The 24,792-nt window shown below is 38.4% G+C and overlaps 3 protein-coding genes across 3 annotated transcripts in view; 1 reads left to right on the forward strand and 2 right to left on the reverse strand.

Annotated features, from left to right (window-relative positions):
* cyfip1 (cytoplasmic FMR1 interacting protein 1) overlaps positions 1-5,776 on the reverse strand; it is a 31,662-nt gene extending 25,886 nt beyond the window's left edge. Inside the window, exons 1-4 of the mRNA XM_033965610.2 lie at positions 5,515-5,776; positions 1,361-1,484; positions 852-941; positions 114-191 (exon numbers count right to left, since the gene is read on the reverse strand). Of these exons, the coding sequence (XP_033821501.1) occupies positions 114-191; positions 852-941; positions 1,361-1,477 (285 nt within the window). The 5' untranslated portion in view covers positions 1,478-1,484; positions 5,515-5,776. The remainder of the gene's footprint in view (positions 1-113; positions 192-851; positions 942-1,360; positions 1,485-5,514) is intronic.
* Positions 5,777-5,970: 194 nt separating this feature from the next.
* tubgcp5 (tubulin, gamma complex associated protein 5) lies at positions 5,971-17,943 on the reverse strand. The gene is made up of 23 exons (XM_033964861.2): positions 17,602-17,943; positions 17,450-17,503; positions 17,187-17,295; positions 17,009-17,105; positions 16,841-16,920; positions 16,644-16,782; positions 16,462-16,579; positions 14,963-15,052; positions 14,709-14,802; positions 14,130-14,370; positions 13,376-13,578; positions 13,180-13,295; positions 12,015-12,283; positions 11,503-11,701; positions 9,224-9,412; positions 8,945-9,127; positions 8,774-8,858; positions 8,524-8,644; positions 8,286-8,437; positions 8,084-8,209; positions 7,874-7,962; positions 7,094-7,194; positions 5,971-6,534 (listed from the first exon to the last, which is right to left on the reverse strand). Exons 1-23 carry the CDS (start codon positions 17,733-17,735, stop codon positions 6,488-6,490), a joined length of 3,036 nt encoding a protein of 1,011 aa, XP_033820752.1. The 5' UTR covers positions 17,736-17,943; the 3' UTR covers positions 5,971-6,487.
* An 802-nt stretch (positions 17,944-18,745) lies between these two features.
* chst7 (carbohydrate (N-acetylglucosamine 6-O) sulfotransferase 7) lies at positions 18,746-24,468 on the forward strand. Its single transcript, XM_033964862.2, has 3 exons — positions 18,746-19,649; positions 20,701-21,176; positions 23,243-24,468. The coding sequence occupies exons 1-2, from the start codon at positions 18,846-18,848 to the stop codon at positions 21,163-21,165; spliced, it is 1,269 nt and encodes a 422-aa protein (XP_033820753.1). The 5' UTR covers positions 18,746-18,845; the 3' UTR covers positions 21,166-21,176; positions 23,243-24,468.
* The last annotated feature ends 324 nt before the right edge of the window (positions 24,469-24,792 follow it).

Genomic DNA, 24,792 nt, shown 5'->3' on the forward strand with positions numbered 1-24,792 from the left:
ACCTAAAGCAAGGCAAGGCCAGCTATTCCATTGAAGGCACACAGTGTCAACACGGCAAACTTGAACCCTCAACTTCTCAAAATCATACCACATATTAATATAGGAAATGTTACCTGTGGTATCGCACGTGAGCAGCTCCTCCAGGTGTATAGCATGACAGCATACTCCTGACCCTCCTCCAACATCTCATTCTAATTTAAGAAAGGAAATTTATGACAAACATGCCAAGACACAACACAAAAGAAGCACCATTTATTTCATTCACAAGTGGTTGGTAAGAAGAGTTTCAGTCAGCCAGGTCCCAATACAAAGTGCTTTTTGATACAGTTCCTGAGTAATTCTGTTTCAGTGATTAAACATAAAAGGCCCATTTTGCCTGTTAGATTCAGTCCATAGAACTCATTTATCCATGTGTCCACTGGGAGGCCCTCTCAGAGTGTGACAGCTCCATAACAACAAATATACAGCATAGGCAGTTCAGGCCTCTTCAAGGGGCTGTACGTTCTTTATACATATATTCACTTTATTTAAATTTGATTTAAATGTAGCTAAATATTTGTCCATTGTAATTTAGTATGATTGTGTTTATGGCTGTTTCAAATGTGTCTTTAGCCTTCTTGCATCCTTTTGCTTTTTTGAACCCAACTTCACAATGCATTATTCATTCACTATATTGTATTTCTGTAGTCACATCTGCCCTGGAACTTAATGACAGGGACATCACTGCTAAATTAAAAAATATCTGTTAGGTCAATTCTAGGAAATTTACAGAGATGTTCTTGAATGCAAATCTTCCCGGTTAAATAGAATGATAATTAAAATAAAAATAAAATGTGAATGTGAGACTGTACCATGCTGGAGTGGACTGTGGCCTGCTCAATGTATCGGGCAATCCCGGTGACAAAGGCATTTCTGTCTTCAAAGTTAGTGTTGAAGTTTGGCTGTGAACAGAGAATCATTTTGGAGTAAGACAAAGTATACGAGTAGACATACATAAACTTTAAAACATTATTTTAGCTGAAGTGACTGGTTGTCAAGAAAAAATTTAGGTTATACATATGAATTAATACATTGAAAACACCTGGTGCAGTCCATAGACAATTTTGGAACAGGAAAATGCCAGTATCTTATGAACTGCAATAAATAACAAGATCTAAGAGCTAAGCAGTCCATCAAAAATAGTACATAAGGTAAATGACAAAGGTTCAAGTTAGAAAGATTGGGCTAAAACATTACAAAATAACTACCAAAATTGGATAAAATGTATACAAAATGTAGTGTATATTGGTTATTTGTTAGATATCTCGGTAATGTTGAATGAAGCAAGTTTTTCTGTGCATTGACACAAGCAGTAGCAGACCTGGTACATGAGAGACGCGGGCAGAGGTTCAATGCAGGGCTGCTGGTCTGGGAGGGGCAGCTCCTCCAGCAGGTCCACATTAGACAGGGCATCCTCCAGAGTCACTGCAGTCGTCATACTGAGGCTGAAGAGAGGCAATGCATTTAATGTAATTTAAACTGGACTACCAAAAGAAGCCAAATGTAATAGAAAGTAATAACAAGTCAAGTCAAATCAAACTTAACTGTAGTGACTTATTTTGTCTTCTACAGAACTCGTGCACACTTTTGTATTGCCTTAAGAGGTACCTAAAGGGGTATTCTTATCTGAGAGTTCACACTTCACTGTGATTGGGTAAATCCACCTGTCACTCATTCTGCACAGAGGTTAACCAAAGGGGGAAAGAGGTAGGGAAAAGCAGCTGCATTAAACAAAGCAATAAGAGTATAATGATCTTTTCATATTGGCTGATTGTCAAAGGGGCACAAATCAATTTGATCAATTTTACCAATTGTGTCACCTGCTCTCACACACACATACAAACTGTTATTTAATAAACTATTTGAGTTTGTGATGTTAGTGAATGTCAAAAAATGTGAATCTGGACAGCACTCACTTACTCACTTGGACATATTTTGAGCATGTACTGACTGGTAGAGAATATCTAACATACAGACCTCTTTAGGAAGCACATCAGCAAGCATATAATGTTAGAAACAATAATGCTGACTTTGACTGAACATGAAATAAAAACAATTATTTTAACTCTTTCCATGGATTTTAAGCCAATTTGCTCTGATGCTACTTTTGACTTTGACAATCTGCAGCATTTAGAATGGAGTACACAATAATAACAACCCTCTCAAAATGGACAATTTACTGGAGTAAACACAGCTCAAAGCAAAGGAAAAAAGAACTATCTCATTTACCAGTAAATCTGAAGAAAACATCACTTACTCTAGGGAAATGTGTCCAATTAACATGTTACAGGGTTAAGACTTTGTTAAGAGTATTATTGGGATTAAGGTAAGTAGAGTTCAACGACACATTTCTTGTTTTTACAAGATCATAAAATGGGTAACACAAATGGCTTTAATCACAACTGTTGTTTTTGTGTTATAATACAAAAACTTCTGCAAATGTAGTAATAATACTATAATTATTGCATGAGGGAATTCATATTAGAGCAACAGAACATTTAGTCTTGATTTAAATCGTGTTTTTACAGAAACAGATAGGGGAAGTAAAGCTTAAATGATTCTCAACTCTCAGCATTCTTAAGATTCAATAGTTTAAATTGTGATGGTAGAAAGAGCTGTCAAAAATGCACTGCACAGGTTTTGAACTGTATTGTTGCTGTCACAGCACTTAACCTTTTAAACTCAATTTTGATACTATGGAAAACAACTTGATACTCGATATCCATTTCCATATACAATGATATATAAAAACACTTTTTTTAGACAACACATAAGGGGAGAAGATGGCGGGGGACACGGGGCCTGTTTTCCCGGACCCCTGTGTCCAAGGGTCGTAGAATTGGACACTAATATTCATTTCTAAAACATCCACCATTTCATCTGACAGCTGATGCTTGTTTTGCAGCTAACTTTAATAAAATGATAATCTTGTTAATAGCAATTTCACATCTCTCAGCTCTATGCAGCTATCACCGTTTTACATCAACATAACACTTGCAGTGTAAAAATAAGTGTGGTCTGTTGTGAAATCTGTTGAAAAAGAGAAGGAAGCCATTAGAGGCAAGACATTTAAAGTTTCAGATGACGCGTCATGACTGTTTTATTTTTATTTTAGTCAGCGGCCAAAAAAAAGAGGGAAGTTTGATGTGATACAACTGAAAGTATTAGTCCTCCTATAACCTTGAATTTAAAGCTCAAGAAAGAGAAAGAAAATGGTTTTGAATGGATACTTTAACCATGAAAGTCTGACATGTGTATTGTGAAGAAAGTGAACATTATGAGGCGTCAAACAAAAGGGTCCCACTCAATAGAGCTTTTGTCGAGTTTCTTTTATGAGAGATGAAAACAGGAACCCTACGGCTAAAGCTCAGTGGCCAGTTCCCTCTTAAGGCAGTCTGCAGTTGTCTGGGCCCATAGAGATGTACAGGAGACTAATTGGAGAAACACTTTAATCTTAATTTAGAGTGTCGGGTGCCCAGCACTACACTGGCACGGCATGTGTTGGTGAAGGTCATAAGAAGATTAGCAATAAGGTAGGCAGGGTGTGCCAAGACAAATCTCATCACGCAATAACACTGCAAGATCTAGTTTTAAACCTGAACAAATAGTTCGATCAAGGATTGTAGAAAATATAGATGTAATATTACACAAAGAGTTAAGAATGACATGTATATGAGAAGATGTAGAAGGTAAAATCACAAGGAATAATTTTACCCAGGACATGAACTGAATCATTGCAACTGAGTATTTGGACTTTTGCAATTTCAATTTGATTGTGATCTCTCAGGTCGATGTGAGGACGAAATAATTTTACCCAAAGTGTTATGAAAGATTAACAAAAATGGTTCACATACGTTTTAGTTTTTTTTTTTTTAAGTACAAAAAGCACATATGAACACCTCTGCCAATGCACAAGTCTCACAGCCGTAAAAATACAGTGCTCAGATGTGGATTCAAAGATATTAAAATTTGTGAGTAAATTCTCTATGCAGTGAGCCACAAATCCTGTACATCTCACAAGAGTCAAGTCACTTTATACAACTAATCATTTATTCTTTTAGTAAGTTAGTATTTTTAATCTCAATTGTGAAACTGTTTAAAACTGATTATAAAGCTCCTGAATCTTAACAGCATCTACATCAAAACTTATTAGGTTTTAAGTATTAATAAGTAAATGCATACCCTATGCCATTGCATACCCTATGCCAACATTGTATCATATTTAACACCTACATTGACAAACTCATTCAGTGCATATGCACCAATCACTTTTGCAACAACTTTTCCTAACCTATATGCAACACTTTCATGAAACCAAAGGCCAGTTGGTAAGGTGTGAAATGAAAGTAATACATCATTTACAATATGACAAATCAAACTGGGATTTACTCTCTGCAATGATATTTTTCTTTAACATTTGAATGAAGATCTGCTGTAAATATCCGGTTAAGTCAAACCCAGACAGTAATCAATTCTGCTGTATCTAAAACCCACTGCTTGGTTTCAGTGGCTCACCCCCTTTCTAAATACAATCAGGCAACATTCTTCAAAGCAAAAAGAAACCACAACAAAACTGCAGTGCTGCATGCTCCGGTGTCTAATTGAAGGATGATAAAGATTATTTATATGACAAAACATTGAAACACCATTTTGGGAAGGTAAGGTATTATGTCTTATGCTTATGAGAACATTATTCATAGTACATTTAAACACAATTCAAGAATCACAGATTTTACTGATTTAAGGCAGCTTGGGTCAACTTTCCAGCTTCCTGTTTGAACCTTCCAGGAACCTGCTAGATCCTCATTACATGGACACACAGATATTCAATATAATAAATAAGAAAACAGATTGTCTGTGTTATTTTTAAGAACCAGACTTTAGGCTCACTCTGGATTTTTTTTTTTTTTTCTATGAAGTATCATTATAGCCCATGCAATAGGAACAGTGTATGGGGTGTAGTGATTTTTCTAAACATAACTATAAACCACAAAAGACTAGTTTTAATTCAATATATGTTATAAAACTAAGGAAATTTAGTTTAAGGGTGCATAATGTATTTTACAGTACCACTGTAATCACATTTAGTCAACACCTGGTCAAGCTAAACCCCAACTAAACGCGATAAAATAAAAATACGAAGGTTTTGAGTAAAATATAGTCAATAATCGTATGAAATGCCCGTGCCTGGTGCTGTCGGTGTGCTGGTGCTGTGGCTGTGGCCGGGGCATGGCTGTGGCCGGGGCATGGCTGCTGCTCCGCGGCCTGAGTCACCGCGGGGCCTGAGCGCGAGCAGGAACACGGCTGTAACGCGCAGTTAGTCAGGCTAATTATCTTTTTACCATTTAAACTGCACTTAATTTAATAACCATATGCTACAAACGATCGTGTTAGGAAGTGTGCAACTTTGTTTTGGTCTTTATCGTGAGTTGTTGGCTTGGAAATACAGTTGAACGTAACTTTTCAATCTCTTACCCGGAGTTGTGGTGGCTTCGCTTGGAAAACTTGAGCGATAGAAGCCGGAGTTAAACCGCCATGAAGCCGGGCTGATGATCGCACCACACGGCAGCTCCTTCAATAAGGACTTTTTACTTTTAGTCGTCGGCCAAAGGAATCTCCTCTTCTCCTCGGTTGGTGTTATTATCATGGGCGGGGGAGAAGAGTCGAGCAGGGAGTTCCTGTCCCTCAAACAGGGAAACGCCACAGGAAACTCGGTCGAGCTGCTGTACCGTGGTCCGCCGCTAGGGCCCTGGAGCGGCGGGATCAAGGAGACGAAGCAATGTGCCCCAGACCCCGACCTGCCCCAGACCCCCCTTTCCTGTCCCAGACCCCCCTTACCTGTCTCAGACAAAAATTTCAAATAAAATGCAACATATCTTGGTATTAAGTAAAAACAAAACATAATGTACACAATTAAGTACAAACAAAACATAATGTACGCAATATTTATTGTGCTTCATATTTGAATCTATAAACAATAAAGCCACTGTACTCCACATTTACAGCATAAATGGAGGATTGTCCCAGAAATGCATCCAATGTAAAACCTAATACAAGTTATCAGTTAATATGCTGTGAGGACTTTATGGAAAATACACATATAAAACCCACAATATACACATTCATTTTACATTTTGACAAATTTACACCTCATTCACACCTTATAGCCACAGCTGCCATTCTATGCAAATGGTCTTCAACATTCTTACAGGCAAGTAGGCTGAACTGTCTTACTCAATGACACACCAGCAGTATGACACATTGAATGAGGATTTTATGTCATTAGCAACTGTATCTTACAAGCCTGCAATCTATACAGACACATAGCTCTGCAAAGCTATGACTTAACAGATGAATGTTTCACATGCAAACAATGACTTCATGTTACATCATGGACAATCACAGCTGCAGGAGGAGACAGGGACACAGACTGTACTCCACTCAGTGATCAGCATTGCTCAAATCCAGCCATCAGAGAAAGGGCCAAGGACTCCACTGTTCAAGAGGGAAGAAGCAATCAGCCAGAACAAGAACAGATGCACTCAAAACACATTAATGGTAAACACATTATGATCACAAGCTAGGGCAAATAATCACATTGCAAATATGATTATTAGTTTTGTTCTAACCCCCCCCCCCAAAAAAAAAAAATATATATATATATATATACTTTACACAAACTCTGAAGTGAAGTATTAACATGTATGTATGTGTATCTTGTTATATCATTATAACAAATTTTGTGTGATATATTGTCACAGAACACATCACGATAAACGGCAATATTAAAATTACTTTTGTGCCACTGAGCCACAACAAATAAATAGAAGAATGAAACACTTAAGTAGTTAGTTAAAATCCTAATTATTCATCCTTCTATATCTTAAATGTCAGTGAACAACAAAAACATTTTTAACGTGTTTTTGTTAATGCAAAGGAAAAGTACAAAATAAATATAGATATTTTACCCTTTGCTGCCCAATATACACTGTAATTGGTCATGTAATGACTTATTTATGTATAATCATTATAGAAAGACCAATGCTTTACTCACAATGAGGGAAAGAGCCACGACACACAGCTTTGTTCAAGATCGTCACCAGGAACATGTGACAATTTTTGAAGTCAGACTCCATCTTGTCTATAGACTCAATCCTATGATAAAAATAATATATTAGAGAGAGTTCATGTCCACTTTCTTCACGAAAGTAGTAAAACAACCATTGACTGTGCAACAGAGGTGGACTAAGGGACTGTGACATCACCCATAGCGTTTGGTTGCAACCAACTAAAGCTCAGTGAGGCCAACAGTTATAGGGATTAATCTGCAACCAGAGACAATATTTGAAAATCCCAGTATGAAACCAAAGAGCCAATCAGAAACGAGGCTGTTGAAGGTACACACCACTTCCTGTCCACATCACTGGTTTGGCAGGGGGTGGGCACTTAGCAAGGAAGCTGTCAATCAACCTGTTGCTAAGGCTAGTGGCAGAGACCATGGGGAGAGGAGGGACTGGATTGTCTGATATTAATATTCATATCTTGATCTATGGACAAAATAGTGAAATAAAAAAAAGGATCATGTAGAGTGGGGTAAATAAGAAAATTTTAAGACAAAATGAGAGCAGCAGTAATGGAGAAGAGGTCCGTTACTGCAATATAAGTCAATTGCAACCAGAGCTTGAAAGAACCACTTTGCACCTATGCTCACTTACTATCTGGAACGCACTGGCTAGCTTGTCAGCTATGTCAATTTATATAGACAGTCTATGAAAATAACACATTACATAATGTAACTGATAAGATATTCCAGAAATCAAACAAGAGGCCTTACTTCCAAGCTCCAATGCCAGCTTGCCATCGGTCAGAAAAGATGAGGACAAGATTGAGGACCTTCATTATAGCTTCTTTTACAAAACTAACCTAGAAAGAAACATTGTAGCTTTAGCTAACCAGCTAAATATACCAAAATCTTACAGAGTTACATTTTTATGACTATAACAGAATGAAAAAAAAAACACGCAGTTCAATCTAGTTCCTTTACCTTCTCTCTGAGGAGACAGCGGTCATGAATTGTTGCTAAATATTTATAATGGATCTTAATGAGCTGGTCAAGGTCTTTTGCTTCTTGAACTTGATGTTGAAACTCCAACCCAGTGCTGTGTAGAATCTGGTAATGTAAAAAATAACCTTAGGATTTGTCATTAGTATCCATACTCAATGCTTGGTCATAATGTGTATGTCACCCTGGTCATGATGTAGTTGTGGAGGCTATTGACAAAGTGCATGAGTTTGACTCGGAGAAGACACATTCGATGGATCTGCTGATTTACTGGTTCTTTGAGCTTTACCTCCTCAGGCATGGCTCCGTCCACTTTTTTAACAACTTCTGTGAAATCTGGAAAAAACAATAATGGAAAATGTAGCAGACAAATTCAAATGTAGGAAAATAAATGTGAATCTGAAAGATACTGAAAGGCTTACCACTAAATCTGACTGTGTCTAAGCTGTATTTGGCCCATTTGATTTGTAGAAGCAGCAGAAACACTTGATTATAGATCTTCTGACACTCTGAGCTGATTACAATGTCAACAGGCCATGGAACCTACACCCAAAACCAGGTCATGTTTATAAATAACATTTCATCAGGGTTAAATAAAAATACAACAAAAACAAATATTAATATATTTATTTATTTACACAGAATGTTTCAAACAAAATTAAAAACACTTACTTTGTAGCTTAGTGTGAGGACTTCTAGATTATTCACTGGGTGTTTCTTCCTGGCAGGATCAATAGGCTCCAAAAATACAGACAGCCTAAATATAAATAAAAATTTCAATAGTAAAATAATGAAGCTGTATAGTTATGCAAATATAGTGCGGTTTTGTATGAGATGCAATACCTGCTGCTGTCCTCAGGGTAGCGCTGTCCCACTGCTTCTTGCAGCTGCACATTGAGGAAAGAGGGCTGCTGCCAGCTCTCTTTCTCCTGCACTTTGTCAAATATTGCTGTATAAAAATCATACATCGTGTCTCCTGCTTCTAGAAGGAAGTAGTTCCTCATGGCCTGGAGGTACTCCAGGAGGCTATGGACATCAGAACATAGGAATGTGAGCAAATGGTTTGAATAATACAGAGCTTCAAGAGCTGTGATCAAATGACATGATGAAAGACAGATAGACCTGTAGTCTTTCTTCAGGGTCTTCATGAGATTCCCACAGCACTCAATGTACCTCCTTTGAATGTGTGGATACAGACAGGAGCGCAGTGTCAGCTCAAACGTCTGACAGGTGACCGACTGAGATGAACGGTCTACGTTAAAATCCCCTCCAGAGAAACGCTCATGAAAGTCACTCTGCTCCAGGTACAGCCTGAGTCAAACAATACACACAATCTGGATTCTAGTGATTCACTGAACAATAACTGCACACATAAGGGATAAGAGCAAAAACTGGAATTATTATTACCGTAAATTTCGGACTACAGAGCGCACCTGAATATAAGCCGCACCAGCTAAATTTGAAGAGAAAATCAATTTTGTACATATATAAGCCGCACCTGAATATAAGCCGCAGGTTTTCATATTGTAACATGAGATATTTACACAGAAAGACGGTGCACTGACACGCTTTTTTTTTTAACTGTGCCTGAAAATTGGAACCAACACGACAACAACACGGGATGAACACTTCTGCAGGTTTAGAAAATAAAGCTGCACCAACACGGAAAATCTGCTTTTATTTCCTCTGAAAACTTTTGTCGTCTTTTTACATTGACCAAGTTGGATTCATTGATGTCGAGCTTACGTGCAGTGGCTCTATTTCAGGGGTCGGCAACCCACGGCTCCGGAGCCGTATGCGCCTCTTTCAGCCTTATACTGCGGTTCTGCGTGGCTGAACTGTATTTTATTTGTGTTAGCTCTTTTTTGTTGTAGTTTAAATTGGAAGATTATTATGATCTTAAAATAAAATTATATTTTCTTATTTTTCGTTGCTCAAAATAAGCGTCACACTCGCGGAACAATGTTCAAAACAAACACCGCTCACGTCTCACGTCTCACGTCTCACAGACACAGACAGACACACACACAGACACAGCTCACAGTCCTGCGTAAAGAGCCCTGATTTTCTGACGCTGTGCGCATAGGGGTCAGGAGCAACTTTGGCCCGTCCCTAATGACACACTAATAAGCTCGTCCGTAGATGTATCATGAAAATCCTGCTGGAAATCGCCACAGAAATCTATTTGATGTAGTAGCAAGTTTATTATCTGCTCTTGTCTCCGCGATGACGTTTCACATATAACACATCAAACACGTCGCCCAAAAGTAGAGCCACAAGCGAGTGAAAATTAGCCAAAACAAAAGTCTTTGGAGAGCTTTTAACAAAGGGGAAAAGGACAACTGAGGAGCCAGAAGAAGAGACTACGACCTCCAAGAAAAAGAAAGATAAATTTTACAGACAATTCCTACTTAAAATCTGGGTTTGTCGCTGCAGGTGACTCTCACGCAGAGTCCGCTCTGTGTAACATACGGGAAAAGCAAATGAGGCAATGAAACCTTCAAAACTGCTTTGGCACATGGAGAATAAGCACCTGGGATTAAACGATACGCTTTTAGAGTTTTTTTGCTGTTTTTTTTTTTTAAAGAAACTGCGGAGCAGAGTAGACATAATCACATAATCAGCACAGGGCTCACACTGATGCAGCGGTTTGGTGAGGTGTATTTTTTTAATGCACTTAAGTTGTTTTTGCCATATTTATCTGCCACGTGTAGAAGGCTTGTCCGTGAAAATAAAACCTACATTATTCCGTTATATTATTATTATACACAGTGTTATCTTCATTTTAGATGTCAAAAAGTATTTGCGGCTCCCAGTGTTTTATTTTACGTGGAAAGTGGGTCCAAATGGCTCTTTGCGTGTTACAGGTTGCCCACCCCTGCTCTATTTCCTTCTTTATCTTAAAAACTGCATCATATCCATTTCATGATGCACAAAATGATCGTTCAAAATCAGAACTAGTGAATTCTTCAGAGCAGAATCTTTCCCCACGTCTGTCTCACTTTTACGTTTACAGCTAGAGAGCGCCCCCCCAGGGGCCGTTATCCAGTAAAAATTCCATAAATAAGCCGCACTGCTGTATACGCCGCAGGGTTCAAAGCGTGGAAAAAAAGTAGCGGTTTATAATCCGAAATTTACGGTATATATAAATACATGCAAGTCTGAGGTTTGATTTGTAGCTAAATACATTTTTATGCTATGCAATTATAATCCCACTCTTTAAAAGCTCTGCCCTTTGTATATTAGAGTTCACTATAGAATACAATTATTCTCAATCAAATTCCTGTGATTTTACAACATAACATATTGCTGAGTGAAATGTAAAGGGTAAACTTTTTTTATCCTCCTCCTTGTTGTAATACTCAGATAGAGGTATAGTGAATGCTATGATGAGTCTGAACCTGGCAAAGTTGATGGCGAGCAGTGGGTCATGAACATCATCGATCTCCAGATGTTGAGCTACAATAGACTGCATTTTGACCAGGCTTCTGTTGGTGGCCTGCTGCTCTGTCACTGTGTCTGTGGGGGTTTGCTCCTGGCTGCAGAGGCGTGACTGCACAGACTCCAAAAACAGAGTGTATAAGCTCTTCCTCTCTGCATCTGCAACATAAAATATGTAGGTTTTCAGTCTTTAACACTTATGGAGTCTATGGGGGTCAATATGTGAACTAATATTGCTTTAACTTTTTTAATTTGCAAGATTCAGATTCTAAAATGTATTAGGTTAGCGAAATGTAACTCTTGAATATTAGGATGAGTGTATTATAGCAACAAATTAAAATATGTAATAATAATGAACAAAAAGAACTTAAACAAGTTTTTAGTATGATTACATCACTGATATTACTATAGATTAATTATTAGTAGTACACAAATATGTATTTAAGTTGAACTTTGACTAAATAAGGCTGACCTCTGGATGACCTCTCTGACTGCTTCGAGTCCTTGCCATCTAGGTTCTTCAGCAGCTGCATGGACTTCCCGGCCATAATGATCTGCTTCAGCACTGGTTTGAGGAAGGACACCATGGTGAGGTGCCTGTTGCCAGGACCCTGTTCACCTCCAGAGCTGCCACTGGCTGAGTCGTTCTGCTTCTCCTCACTCTCCACGGTCTCAGAGACACTGTACAGAGTGTAAGTAGCATACCAGAAATCTCTGTGGTTCACCGGGACATCCTTGTTCCTGAAAAAATATGATTTTTTATTACCACCAATTTCAGGTAATATCACAACATGTTACAAACTGTATTTTTTATTTAAAACAGGGCTTCACTTATGAATGTTAGTAAGTTTATAAGTAATAATTTTATATACCGTCTTTTCTGGACTATAAGTCACACTTTTTTCATAGTTTGTCCGGAAGTGTACAAGTATACTCAGATGCGACGTATATGTGAAATTATTAAAATATATAATTTCACATCTTCGTCACACTGAAACGCACGAAGGCACTCTAGGCTTGTGTACCAGTAACAGAGCCACACAGAAAAGGAAGTGGCGCTTCATCTACTTCCAGAGCAGGCGGAGTTTGTTCAGAAGAGATACCGAGGATGAAGAATTCAATGGATTTAGTGATTTGGAGTGAGATCCAGATTTTGGTAAACTTGTTAGGTTGTTTTTATGCTTAAGTTAACATGGTTAACATACCAGATTTTGTAAAATAAATTTCCTAAAAAAAATGTAACTTATAGTCCAGTGTGACTTACTTATACTTGTTTTTTTTCTTAATTATTACACATTTGGCTGGTCCAAAAAATACGGTACTTAATCTTAGACATTTTAGAAGGAAACAAACAATTAAACCATAGTGTAAACACTGTAGCTATGGAACTATAATGCATTAGATGTATATCATATTTTTTAACACACCCAAAGCACTTAAATGATACGATTTAATGGACTTTAAATATCCCTGGCCTCGTAGCATAACTGCCAAAGTCTTTTTTGGCCTAATCTCCAGTTCCTAGTGCATCTGCAGGTGTCATAAACCACCACAGTCACCTTATTGACAAAGGCATCTTTGTCTTTGTATTTTCACAAAAACCTTGTGACTTGGGCAATTATGCTATGAGGGTATACCTCTGAATTATGAACTCTTTGGCTGGGTCAAACAGGTGTCCATGCACTATCCACTCATCCACTATCTCCAAATATGGTCGAACTGTCTCTGTCCAAAGAGAGAAGAGAAGCGCTACCTAAAAGCAGAAAATGAAACCGGAAATATAAGACAGATTCCAGATTCTGAAAAGCTGTGCATAAGTAACATCAAACTGACAGCTTGTTCCGATGCTTCTCCGACGCTGTCATACTCCAGGATGGCCTTGTACAAAGTGTTGAGCAGATGGGATGCCCTGACCACATTAGGGGTGTGAGGAGGCACCTCTGCCACACCTGTGCAGAACACCTTATGTAATACTTTTATCTGGACCAAGTGAGGGCTGATGCGCTCCAAGACACCAGAGAGGGTGATAGTTTCATCTGCAAGGGGATAAAGCATACAGATATTTATGAAGTTTGACTGTAAAGAAAGAGGACTTTTACTGTGTCATTCCTAATTTCTAATTATGCCGTGTTTTATGGAACAACATAATTTGGACTCTTAAGCACAGGTCATTTCTGTAGTATAAATTCAAATAATGTATGTGTCCACACAACTCAACCAAAGCAACAGAACCATTAGTTTCCTTTGTCTCTTTCCTTCCCTTCACATACACTCTAGTTTATAAATTGTGGTAAAATGCTACCCTGTAAATTCTTCTTTATACTTGTTTCTGATGCAAAAAAAAAGCTCAAGTGCCACAAAAGTTTACAGATTTTGATTCAGAAAATGGTATTCATTCCCAAGCACAATGCATGAATTAATAGAATAAACAGAAGAAACATTACTGTTTTGAAACTGAACTAACTTCACTCCAAAATATGCATATCTTTCATTATCTTCTACTCATATGGTGGTAACTTGGTTTAATTTGTTTAATTTGGCATACCTATCTAAACTAAAATGAAAAGCTTCTATTACCGGTACTCACCGTTACATACAATTTCTTTCTCTATGGTAGTGAGTTCCTCTTTGAAGATGGTGAAGTATTTGTTGAGAGCCCACACAAAGGCCTGGTACGTCCTGAACGGAGGCTCTGAGCCCTTTTTGGAGGTAGTTCCTGGGGGCCCTGGATCTGTGCTGTACCCTGTCACTTCATCTATAAACTTCTGCAGCCTGGACACTGCCTGACCGTAGACAGCAATGTGTTCAAGTATAGATCGCAGGCAGTTCTGTGCAATAAAGGAAAATGGAAGTAGTTACAAAAACAAAGCATGTATATATAAGAATAAATATAAGAAGGTACAGTACAGCAATACTATAAAATTTTATACTTGAGCTACTGTGATCAATAAAAATTGTCTGAATTGAAGCCTAAATCTGCCTGTCAAAGCCTGTAAAACCCATTACAAATGCAAGGTATTATTATTAAATCGCTATTGTTGTGTCCACAACAAACTCACAATACTTTGATAGAAAAATAAGGGTCTGTAAGGTAACATTTTTCATGCCTCATGTAATGTAGCCGGGCAATTACGCCTCATTTGCAAAAAACTGTAAATGCACTTACACCAGTCAGATGAGTTACCACAACATTATTGCGAACAGTCACTTTTCCATCATGGGTTTGAAAAATAAACTGTTTCTTGACTCCAGATAACAGCCTGCAATAAAATAAGCACAACTAATCAACTAATACGGCAAAAGGCCATAACAAACACAGATGAAAACATACAATTTTCAAGGTAAAAGAGTAACTGATAAATGCCTTTGTAAGTTTTCACAATAAACATATTGAAAAACAACTACATGATTATGTCATACCATAATGTCTCCCGAATTACTTGAGTCTCAGTGACAAAAGCCTTTTCTTCCACGATATACAAAGGGTCTGTGTTGTACAAGTGCTGGTCCCTACCAAAAAGAAGAACATTCATATAATACAGTTGACACCAGATGTTTACAGACACTATATAAAAAGACATACACTTTTTTCATGAAAATCAGACTAAACTTTTCCTGTTTTAGGTCAATTAGAATTGCCAAAATTATTTCTATTTGCTAAATGTCAGAATAAGAGAGAAGGATTTTTTAGACAATTTTTCATTGATTTCAGAAGTTTACATACAGGAAGATTACTATACATTTAAACAATTTGGGAAAACCCAGATGATGATGCCAGGTCTTTGGAAGCTTCTGATTTATTCTGGTTTACTGACAACATTTGAGTTAATTATAGACAACCTGTGGATGTGTTTGAAACACACCTGAAACACACTGCTTCTTTGTGTAACATCATGGGAAAGTCAAAAGAAATCAGCAAACATATCAAGAAGAGAATTGTGGACTTGCACAAGTCTGGTTCATCCTTGGGTGCAATTTTCAGATGCCTAAAGGTGCCACGTTCATCTGTTCAAACAATTTTACACAAGTATAAAGACCATGGGAATGTCCAGCCATCATACTGCTCAGTAAGGAGACAGGTTCTGTAAAGAGACTGTTTGGCCATAATGAGCATCGTTCTGTTTGTAAGAAAAAGGGGGAAGTTTACAAGCCTGAGAACACCATTCCAACTGTGAAACACAGGGGTGGCAGCATCATGTTGGGGTTGTTTTGCTGCAGAAGGGACTGGTGCACTTCACAAAATAGATGGCATCAGAGGGAAAAAAACATTACGTGGAAATACTGAAGCAACAGCCAGGAAGTTACAGCTTAGGCACAAATGGGTCTTCCAAATGAACAGTGACCCAAAGCAAACTGCCAAACTGGTTACACAGTGGCTTTAGGATAACAAAGTCAATGTTTTGAAGTGGCCAACACAAAACCCTGATCTCAATCATATTGAAAATTTATGGGAAGACCTGAAAAGGCATGTGTGAGCAAGGCGGCCTACAAACGTGGCTCAGTTACACCAGTTATGGGTCAAAATTCCTGTCAACTTTTGTGAGAAGCTCGTGGAAGGATATCCAAAACGTTTGACCCAAGTCATACAGTTTAAAAGCAATGGTACCAAATATTAAAGAAATGTATGTAAAAATTTTCATTTTCATTATTCTGACATTAAGCAAATATAAATAATTTTAGTAATCCTAATTGAACTAAAACAGGAAAGGTATAGTCTGATCTCATGTCATGCAGTGAGAAAAAAAGCATACGTGTCTTTTTATATAGTGTCTGTAAACTTCAAGTTTCAATTTTTATCCTCTTTTCTAATATATTATATATGATCCACATATGGTTGCTTTGTCTTACATACACATTTTTAAATTATTTCGTAGTGGTTTAAGTTTAATCAGGTTTTCCAAAATACTTCATGGTCTTACCAAAAATTTAGTAGGTTGGAGTGTAGGTGCAGGCTGTGTGGAAAGCGGGAAGCATTTGGCACCCAATATGGTGTCACAACATGCTGCTCAAGCCAGGCCCGAGCATCAGGTTCTCCCACTGTAATAGCACAGGTGATGATCACTATTAAAACCATGAGAACTTTAAATGTAATTCCTTATACCTGTCCAGGCAACTGGCACTGGCTTTTCATTTGCATTGTCTTGATCTTCTTGGGGCGTCCTGTCCAGCTGTATCCCAGAATCCTCTCTGCTAATTACTTGTTGGCTCTCATCCTCTTCACTTTCCTCCTCAGACCATTCCTGTAAATAAAATAATATTAATCATCTTATTGTTACATTATGTTAATGAACTACTCACTGGTGTGTCTGGATAAGGTCCAATGTCTATGTCTTCACCCTCCATCAAATATTTACCCCAATCAAAACTGTCCTTTTGGTCTACATCATTTTCACAAGAACATAATTATAAACATGGAACATGTAAGAAATGTTAATATTTCAACTAACAAGTCAAATATTGGCTCACCTGCTTCTTTTAGCCTAGGTCTCTCAGTAAAGTTGGTGTTTGAAGGCGACCCAGACAGGAAGAGCAGCAGAGACAAAATACTAAAATGTACATCAGTCTGGAAAACAAAGACACAGTTTTATGCATGATGCTTGCTAGGACAATACTGGTGTACATTGCAATCTTATTTGACACACACCTTGGTTTCATCTGTATTGGGTAATGGAGAATTTAGGAACTCCTCTGTCAGTTTCATCCAACTTTGGGCTTTACTTACATCAGAGTGAACCATGAGCTTTTCGTGGATGCTACAAAGCAATAAAAAGGGGCTAAGTATGAATAGCAAAAACTCTATATGTATGCAAACAAACTTGCAGAGAGCATGAATAGCAATGTAATAGCAATGTTTAAATACAATAGAGATCTAAAGAAACTGTAACATATTTGCAAACAGAGGTTTACCCATTAATGCTACGCTGCACTTTATGGGTGTCCACGTCCAGAAAGCGATGGAACCTGTAAAAACATTGTTATTAGCGTCACATAGCTCTGCTCTAGTACTTTTAGCAGCTAACTTGCTAGCACACGGTTTGTGTCAAATGTAATGAACTTACTTGAAATTGGACCATGCGAATTTAAGGGCACGTTGAAAATTCTCGTCGTCTTCATCTTCTATCCCAGTCATATGCGAAATCAGCCTCTTAGTTTCCTTCTCTGTCTCTTTCTCAAATGTGCTCCAGTGTGCCATAGTGATGTTGATGGAGGCTATTGCTACAGCTGAGGACTTTATATTTAGCTACTTTTAACAACGGTATGTTCAGTCATCATTTAGCGTATGAATCTACGGGGATATAAGAATCTCTAAGGGAAAACTTATCATTTAAAAACCACCATACATCTCGGTATCTTCATGTTTTGCATTGCCGCGCTACATGTACAAGACAACCTCAGAGCGCATGCGTGACTGTACAGAGATCGTTTAGTAGAGAAGATGACAAACTACAGACCATAAACTAATTTATTCTAAGAATATGAGCTTACAATTAACACAATTTATGGTCTCGATATTAAACACATGTTTTAACTGATATTGACTAAGTTTGTTTTGCCAGTAAGTGAAAGCGCACGGAACAGTGTTTATGCATGTTATGGTGCTACTTGGGACTTCCTGTGGCCCTGTCAAAATAAAACCCTCTACATTCATCCACTACAGAACGAGTCTTATTGTGAAAGCACAGACTCAAACTGTGCAGGCGGCAAGTGTCATGGATGTATTAAAATAAGATTTGAGCATAGTACTTTGTAAATGAGGCCTAATCAACTTACACTATGGGCTACTTAAAATATTGCCTATTGCCCAGAATACAGGAATTGAGGCGTCTTGTTCAGAACTGGGACTGGGAAACCAATGAAAACTTTTTTTTCTCAGCAAGATGTCTCTCATTTCATGCTCAGTCACACTTAAACAGAGGTGCTATCCCATATCTGATTGGTTTCCATCTGTCACCCTGTGCAAAGCGAGCATGCATTGCAAAAGACGAAATTAAATCTGTGAGTCTTTGATAAGGCTTAGAGTCTGCAACCTTTATAGCGAAATAGACTATACAAAGGAATAATAAATAAAAACTATCATTGGACCACTTTCTATAACTATTCACAGATGCCCTCAGTGTTTATCAAGACTTAGAAGAAACAGGGAGGATTTTGTACCGGGGCGTGGCCTGTCCCCCCCCCTTCCTCACGCACCACACGCACAGAGCGGAGCCTTCAACCTCAAGCATAACTTCGGAGAGCCTCGAACACAGCGCACCGTTGCCTCCGGAGAAGCCACAGCCACGGCCCCTCACGGCGAGAGGAGATGAAGAGGAGGGTGCACAAGAAATATTTGATACTGATTCTCGCGTACTCGGGTCTACTTCTGCTTGTGCCGTACGTGCTCGACTACCGGGACAAATCTGTTGAACACGGCAGACACGGACTGCCGCAGCAACAGTCGAGATGCCCGGATTTGGCGAACACGGTGGCGATGCTGTGGGATAATAACGGAGTGAACTCGAGCGACGCATCGTCCACGGAGCCCGCGGGGAACCGGAGCCAGTCTCGTATACACATCTACCTCCATGCCACCTGGAGAACTGGTTCGTCTTTTCTGGGGGAGCTTTTCAACCAGCACCCCGATGTTTTCTACCTGTACGAGCCAATGTGGCACATCTGGCAAGCTTTGTATCCAGGAGACGCAGGGAGCCTTCAGGGCGCAGTGAGGGACATGTTGAACGCTTTGTATCGCTGCGACTTCTCCGTACTCAAACTTTACGCAGGGACACAAAACATAAGCACATCATTTATATTTGGGTGGAAAATGAACAAAGTGATCTGCTCAGAGCCGCTCTGTGACGCACACAAGAGGCACGAGGTCGGGCTGGTGAGACAAGATCTGTGCGCAAAGTGCCAAAAGAAGGACATTCGGGAGCTGGAGAAGGAGTGTAAGAAGTACCCGGTGATGGTTATCAAAGGGGTGCGCGTCCTGGACCTTAGCACCCTGGTGCCTTTGGTGAAAGACCCCGCGATAAACCTCCAGATAGTGCAGCTCTTCAGAGACCCCCGAGCCGTGCACAACTCCCGGCTCAAGTCCAAGCAGGCCCTGGTGAAGGAGAGCATCCAGGTGGCCCTTTATTCTATTTTGGGTGGCATGAAATGGGATTTTAAAATACAGAAAGATGAAATCCTGTTATTCAGTTTTCACAATATAGGGGGGAAATATTAGGCTTAGTGATGATAGTGATTTAGAGGTTTTAGACTGTGCCTCAGCGCAAGAATACATTAGCATTAAGTGTTGAAGGAATGTGAAGACACACTGAATGACAATAGGAAGCGAATGCTAAAGTTTAGAGGTTCGAGTCTCAATTATCCTATATAAACCCTTCCTACTAGAAGAAAATAATGGTGAATTCAAATTATTATAGGCCACCACTCTTAAACGTTCTACATTATGCAAAATCTATTCTTCTGAGCTTTAAGCCATGTTATAATGTTATTGCCTCATCAAAAACATGGCCAGAGTTTTGTTTCATTCACACACATGTTTGAGTAACACTTTATTATTAATCTGTCTACATCTCCAAAGCCCAAAATTCCCTGTTCCACCTTGTGATGTCATGAAGCGATAGTTTTCAAGTTAATAGCTCCTTTTACCTTTTGGTTCAGTAGAGACTGGGAATTTCAGTGCTGAAATGATGCAAATGATTCTGGTGAAGGTGTGTGGCGTTTAAAAACACAGTGGAATATTTCCTATATCAGGTGAAACGGAGTGTTTTCTGTTTGAGAGAAGCCTAAATATGCAGTTTTTGTGAGTTAATCTCCAGGTATGTTTGATGAGGAAACAACATTATAACATAGATCAGAAAATAGCATAATATGGTCTGTTTAAAAGGGAGTAGGCTCAACTCAAAAGGCTTTATTTAGTTTGTTGAATTGTTATTTCTTACTTGTTGGAGATTTGAGTAAAGACAACTAATTCATGATAACTAGCCGTCTTAATAAGATAGGCCTACATTCTTCTGTTATACATTAATAATGAATTATCTTAACCTGATTTTCATAGAGGGGCAGTACATGAGCTGAATAGTTACCATAATAAGCATAAATGTGAACATTTATTAAGCTGCAATTAAATGTATGTGATACAATTTCACTATCATTGAAATATTTTGCAGGTACTAAGGAGTAAGAAGCAAAATGACAAGTACAAGCGTCTTCTGGTACCAAACAGGGTAAATCGTGCTGAGAGCTATGTGTCCAGCGCTATGGAGCTAATTTGCGATAACTGGCTCAACGACATGTTCTTGGTCACCAACTCTCCCCAGTGGCTGAAGCGGAACTATATCAAAATCCGCTACGAAGACCTGGTCATGCGCCCGATGGAAGAGCTTCAAAGATTGTATCGTTTCTCCAACCTGTCCACCAATGCAGCTCTAGATAAGTTTGCTTTGAACATGACTCATGGACAGGGGTATTCCTCGGACAGGCCGTTCTTGATTTCTTCTAGGGATGCAAAAGAGGCCATTTTTGCATGGAGAGAGAGGTTGAACATTGAGCAGATCAGTCAGGTGGAGGCATTCTGTAGTGAAGTGATGAGGCACCTTGGCTATCAGAAGCACAGCACGGACAAGAAGACGTGAGCTGTCGTCAGGTATGAATATATCATTGTTTAATAGTAATCAGGCTGTTTATCTGTTTCTGGTATGGTCTATATATGGTCTGTATCTAAATCAAAACAGTAATTTGAAAGGGCTAGAACACATGTTTTCAGGGCAAAAAATCTGCTAAATCTGCTAAATGATTGTTAATAAATTTTATCTTAAGAAAATCCCATTCAGAAGTTCTTGTATCAACAGGATGTTTGTGGTTAAGGGACCGCACATGTGCCTGGTCTTGTGTTGCTCCGAGTTTGATCTACTGACCTTGCCCTTTGACCTGACTCATATTAAATACACAAGCTCCATCTGCAAAGCATTACCTTCAGCACCAGTTCACATAACAGACTGTGTGTAATTTTGACTCTTAAAATATCCGCCATGAAGGAGAGAAGCAACCTTTTACTGTGTGCAAAAACATACCAGCCCTGTGTAGTTCTTAAGCATCTGGAGGCTGCATTGCACATTGGAATGTTCTCACATGGTAGCTCTTCAGGGACAAGCTGCTGTTACCAAAAGAAAGGCAAGTAGCCTGGAGTTAGGTCTAAAATATGATGTCACAGATTCAATCTGACTATGGCTATGCAATGGTTCAAGGAATGTTTGCAATAAATAGAGGTTTGAATTATCATTTTGTTATTTTACATCAGCATACTGTCCCCTGGACCTCAAAAATGAACTGCATGCATGGCTATGGACTAAACCTTATTTTGTAGAGCTGGGTAACTTTCAATCTATTTGGTACCAATACAAAACATTTTTTCAGTACCTATTTCTGTAATTATTATTATCTAGAAAAAATAAATAAGTTCATAAAGTCAACTGAATAAGGAACCACCAGACTTTAAAACTATTTTCCACACTAGTTTTTATATCAATGTTTTTCTTTTTATGTTGTACTTTATCTGCTACCAAACTGGTCCCTTTCAGCAATACCCAACCCTACTTTGTAGTTACTATTACATTGTTTTGCAGTGTGAAAACCCCATATTTTCAAGTGTATTATTGAACAAAGTTGTATGGAGCTTCTATCTAAGCAGGAAATCACCAGATACTAATGAAAATACCAGTCTTTTCTCTTTTGGATAATGATAACATTTTTACATGTTTTTGTACCGTCATGAGGGTTGTAGAGAAATCCAAAGTCAAAAATATCTGTTCTCTGTAAAGCCTGAGTGATCTGAACTTTAATAGAGGGCGCATTGTGCTCCTCTTGGACCGACTGAGAAGGGGGTCGTTGTCAACAGCAGTCCGTGATGGGATAAACCCGGCAGCCTGACACCACCAGCACTGCCTGGAGGAGCCAGGATAGCAAGACATAAAATTAAATGTTTTTTTTAAATATTATTAATTATTATATTATTACTATGTAGGATACTTACATCTGACTGTTGTCAAAACCCAGGAGGGAATAAATAGTAGTATATAGAATATTATTTGAAGTCAAATTAAAGAAATATTCACACTCGATAAAACAACACTACTTATTCAGTCAAATAATACATCCAACCTGTTTATTCTTCAGGAACATATTTGAAGGAAAGTTAAGATATGAGTTATTTGAGTTACTGGAATTTCCCCACTGTGGGACTAATAAAGGCATATCTTATCTTGATTTCTATGAGTAAAACTAACTAAATTACTGGAATTAATAGGTATTAAAGAGTAATACAGTAATAGTGTAGTGGTGTTACCAATTACCGCAGGTTTTATAGGCTAATAAACTAACTATACCTTACAGCTTCATTTGTAATTAAGTAAAGTTTTTGTTCAATCCTTGTCTTTATGATGACAATTATTTTGACATAATTTTGAGGTAGAGTATTAAGCCCATTATGATTGTATTGTGCCTTCTGCTGATGCAAGTCATCCAGTCCAATAGTCCTGTTTCATGCATGTTTTATTGTTAATCCTATTCATAGTCTGTGTTGTCCATATGTTTCATTTAACTTTAGCCTTATTGCTAAGAGCTTTACTGTAATGCTCTGTGTTCTGCTTAGATCTGTATATTGTATATATATATATAGTATGTAATACCATTATGTTTCTCTCTTCTTTGCAGGGGTACACCACTACAAAAGTCATGGACACAGAGTTACAGTGTTAAACTTTATTGGACAGTAATGTGGCTGATATAACAGAGGAGGGTAGGGGTTGCTTTGTGCCGCTGCTCTGGTCCTGCCTCTGTCCTTCTGTCCTTTTAGTAGCACTAATCCCTTTTTAAATCCGTTGTGGTCGACGCCAGGAAAAACCCAGTATGGATTTTCCAGAAAACAACCCGGACCACTGATCCGTCCAAAATGGAGCAACTGTGGTACTGGTACTGAATTTGCTTATTAAAAGCGTTACATACATCACAAAATGTACTTTTTGGGATGGACATGGCAAATCAATGAGCTCCTATTGTGCAGTGATTATAGTGACTGCATCAGTGGCTTTTACATCTAATGCCCTTACTAAGGCAACCAATTTATTCTGGCTTGGGATCGAAGCCTGTTGCAGATGCTTAGTGGCTGAATTAAACCGTTACAGCTCTCTTAATATTGGTCCTATTCCTCCTACCACAATTTATCTGCCTCCTATTGTGCACTGTTTTGCATAGCGTTTAATGCTGGTGGAGAACCTAGTGACCCCCAGTCAAACTTTGTCCAAACATAGTCAATAATAAGCTGAACAATAAATAAGGATAACAAATTATTATCTTTGCTTCTTCAAGTATCATGTGCATGTAAAAGTATTCAGTAAAGGCAAAATAAAACGGAATACATTACACTCACTGTAAAATAGTATCAGCAGAAATCTATGGGAAAGCTGCTCAGTTTATCCAGGTTTAGGACCAGCTCTGAAAGTCCGATAGCTCAAAGTTACAGTTCAGTGTTTGAATGAAGTACAACAGGCTCTTTGGAGAAACTGCATTGTTGGGAAGCACACCCCCGGCTTCTGAGGAATCCGGACAGCTGCGGCACCCCGCTGACAAAACGCTCACGTGGGTGTGAAGTGTCCAACAAACATGGCTCAGAACGCTGCTCCTGTCCTCCAAGACTTTATAGACTGTGAAACATTTTTTATTAACATTATGTAATATGTTTTTTAATTTAATGATATGCTGTGAATGTGAATCCCTCTGGTGTATGAAGTGTTGTGGAGGGGTCTCCCAGCATCAATGCATTCAACTTTAGAAGTTGGTTCAGTAATGGTTTGGAAACCCAATGTGTTTCTCTTGAAATATATAATGAAATAACTTTTAGACTATTTAAACTGACTTTAATAAATGAGTTGGCAACAAAATACTTGTATGTTATTATTAATGTTTGCACAGTAAAAGCCACATTTAATTGAATACACATTTAGTTAGGAGGTTATGAACAACATGAAATGAAACATACCGAATATCTCTAGAAATTGTGGGTATAGTGGCCCATAGCATATATGGAAAACAAAACATATATTTACTTCAGATTCTGCTTGTTCCTCTGCAGCAACTGGTTTGCGAATCCCTGCAACTGTGGGCATTAGGAGTGGTATACCTGGATATTGGTCTAGTAGTTACATGAAAAACTATTAACTATGGCCTATGTTGAAGAAGAATTAACGCCTACCATTCCTACCACT

The sequence above is a fragment of the Periophthalmus magnuspinnatus genome, chromosome 4 (assembly GCF_009829125.3).
Source record: "Periophthalmus magnuspinnatus isolate fPerMag1 chromosome 4, fPerMag1.2.pri, whole genome shotgun sequence".
NCBI classification, from domain to species: Eukaryota; Metazoa; Chordata; class Actinopteri; order Gobiiformes; family Gobiidae; genus Periophthalmus; species Periophthalmus magnuspinnatus.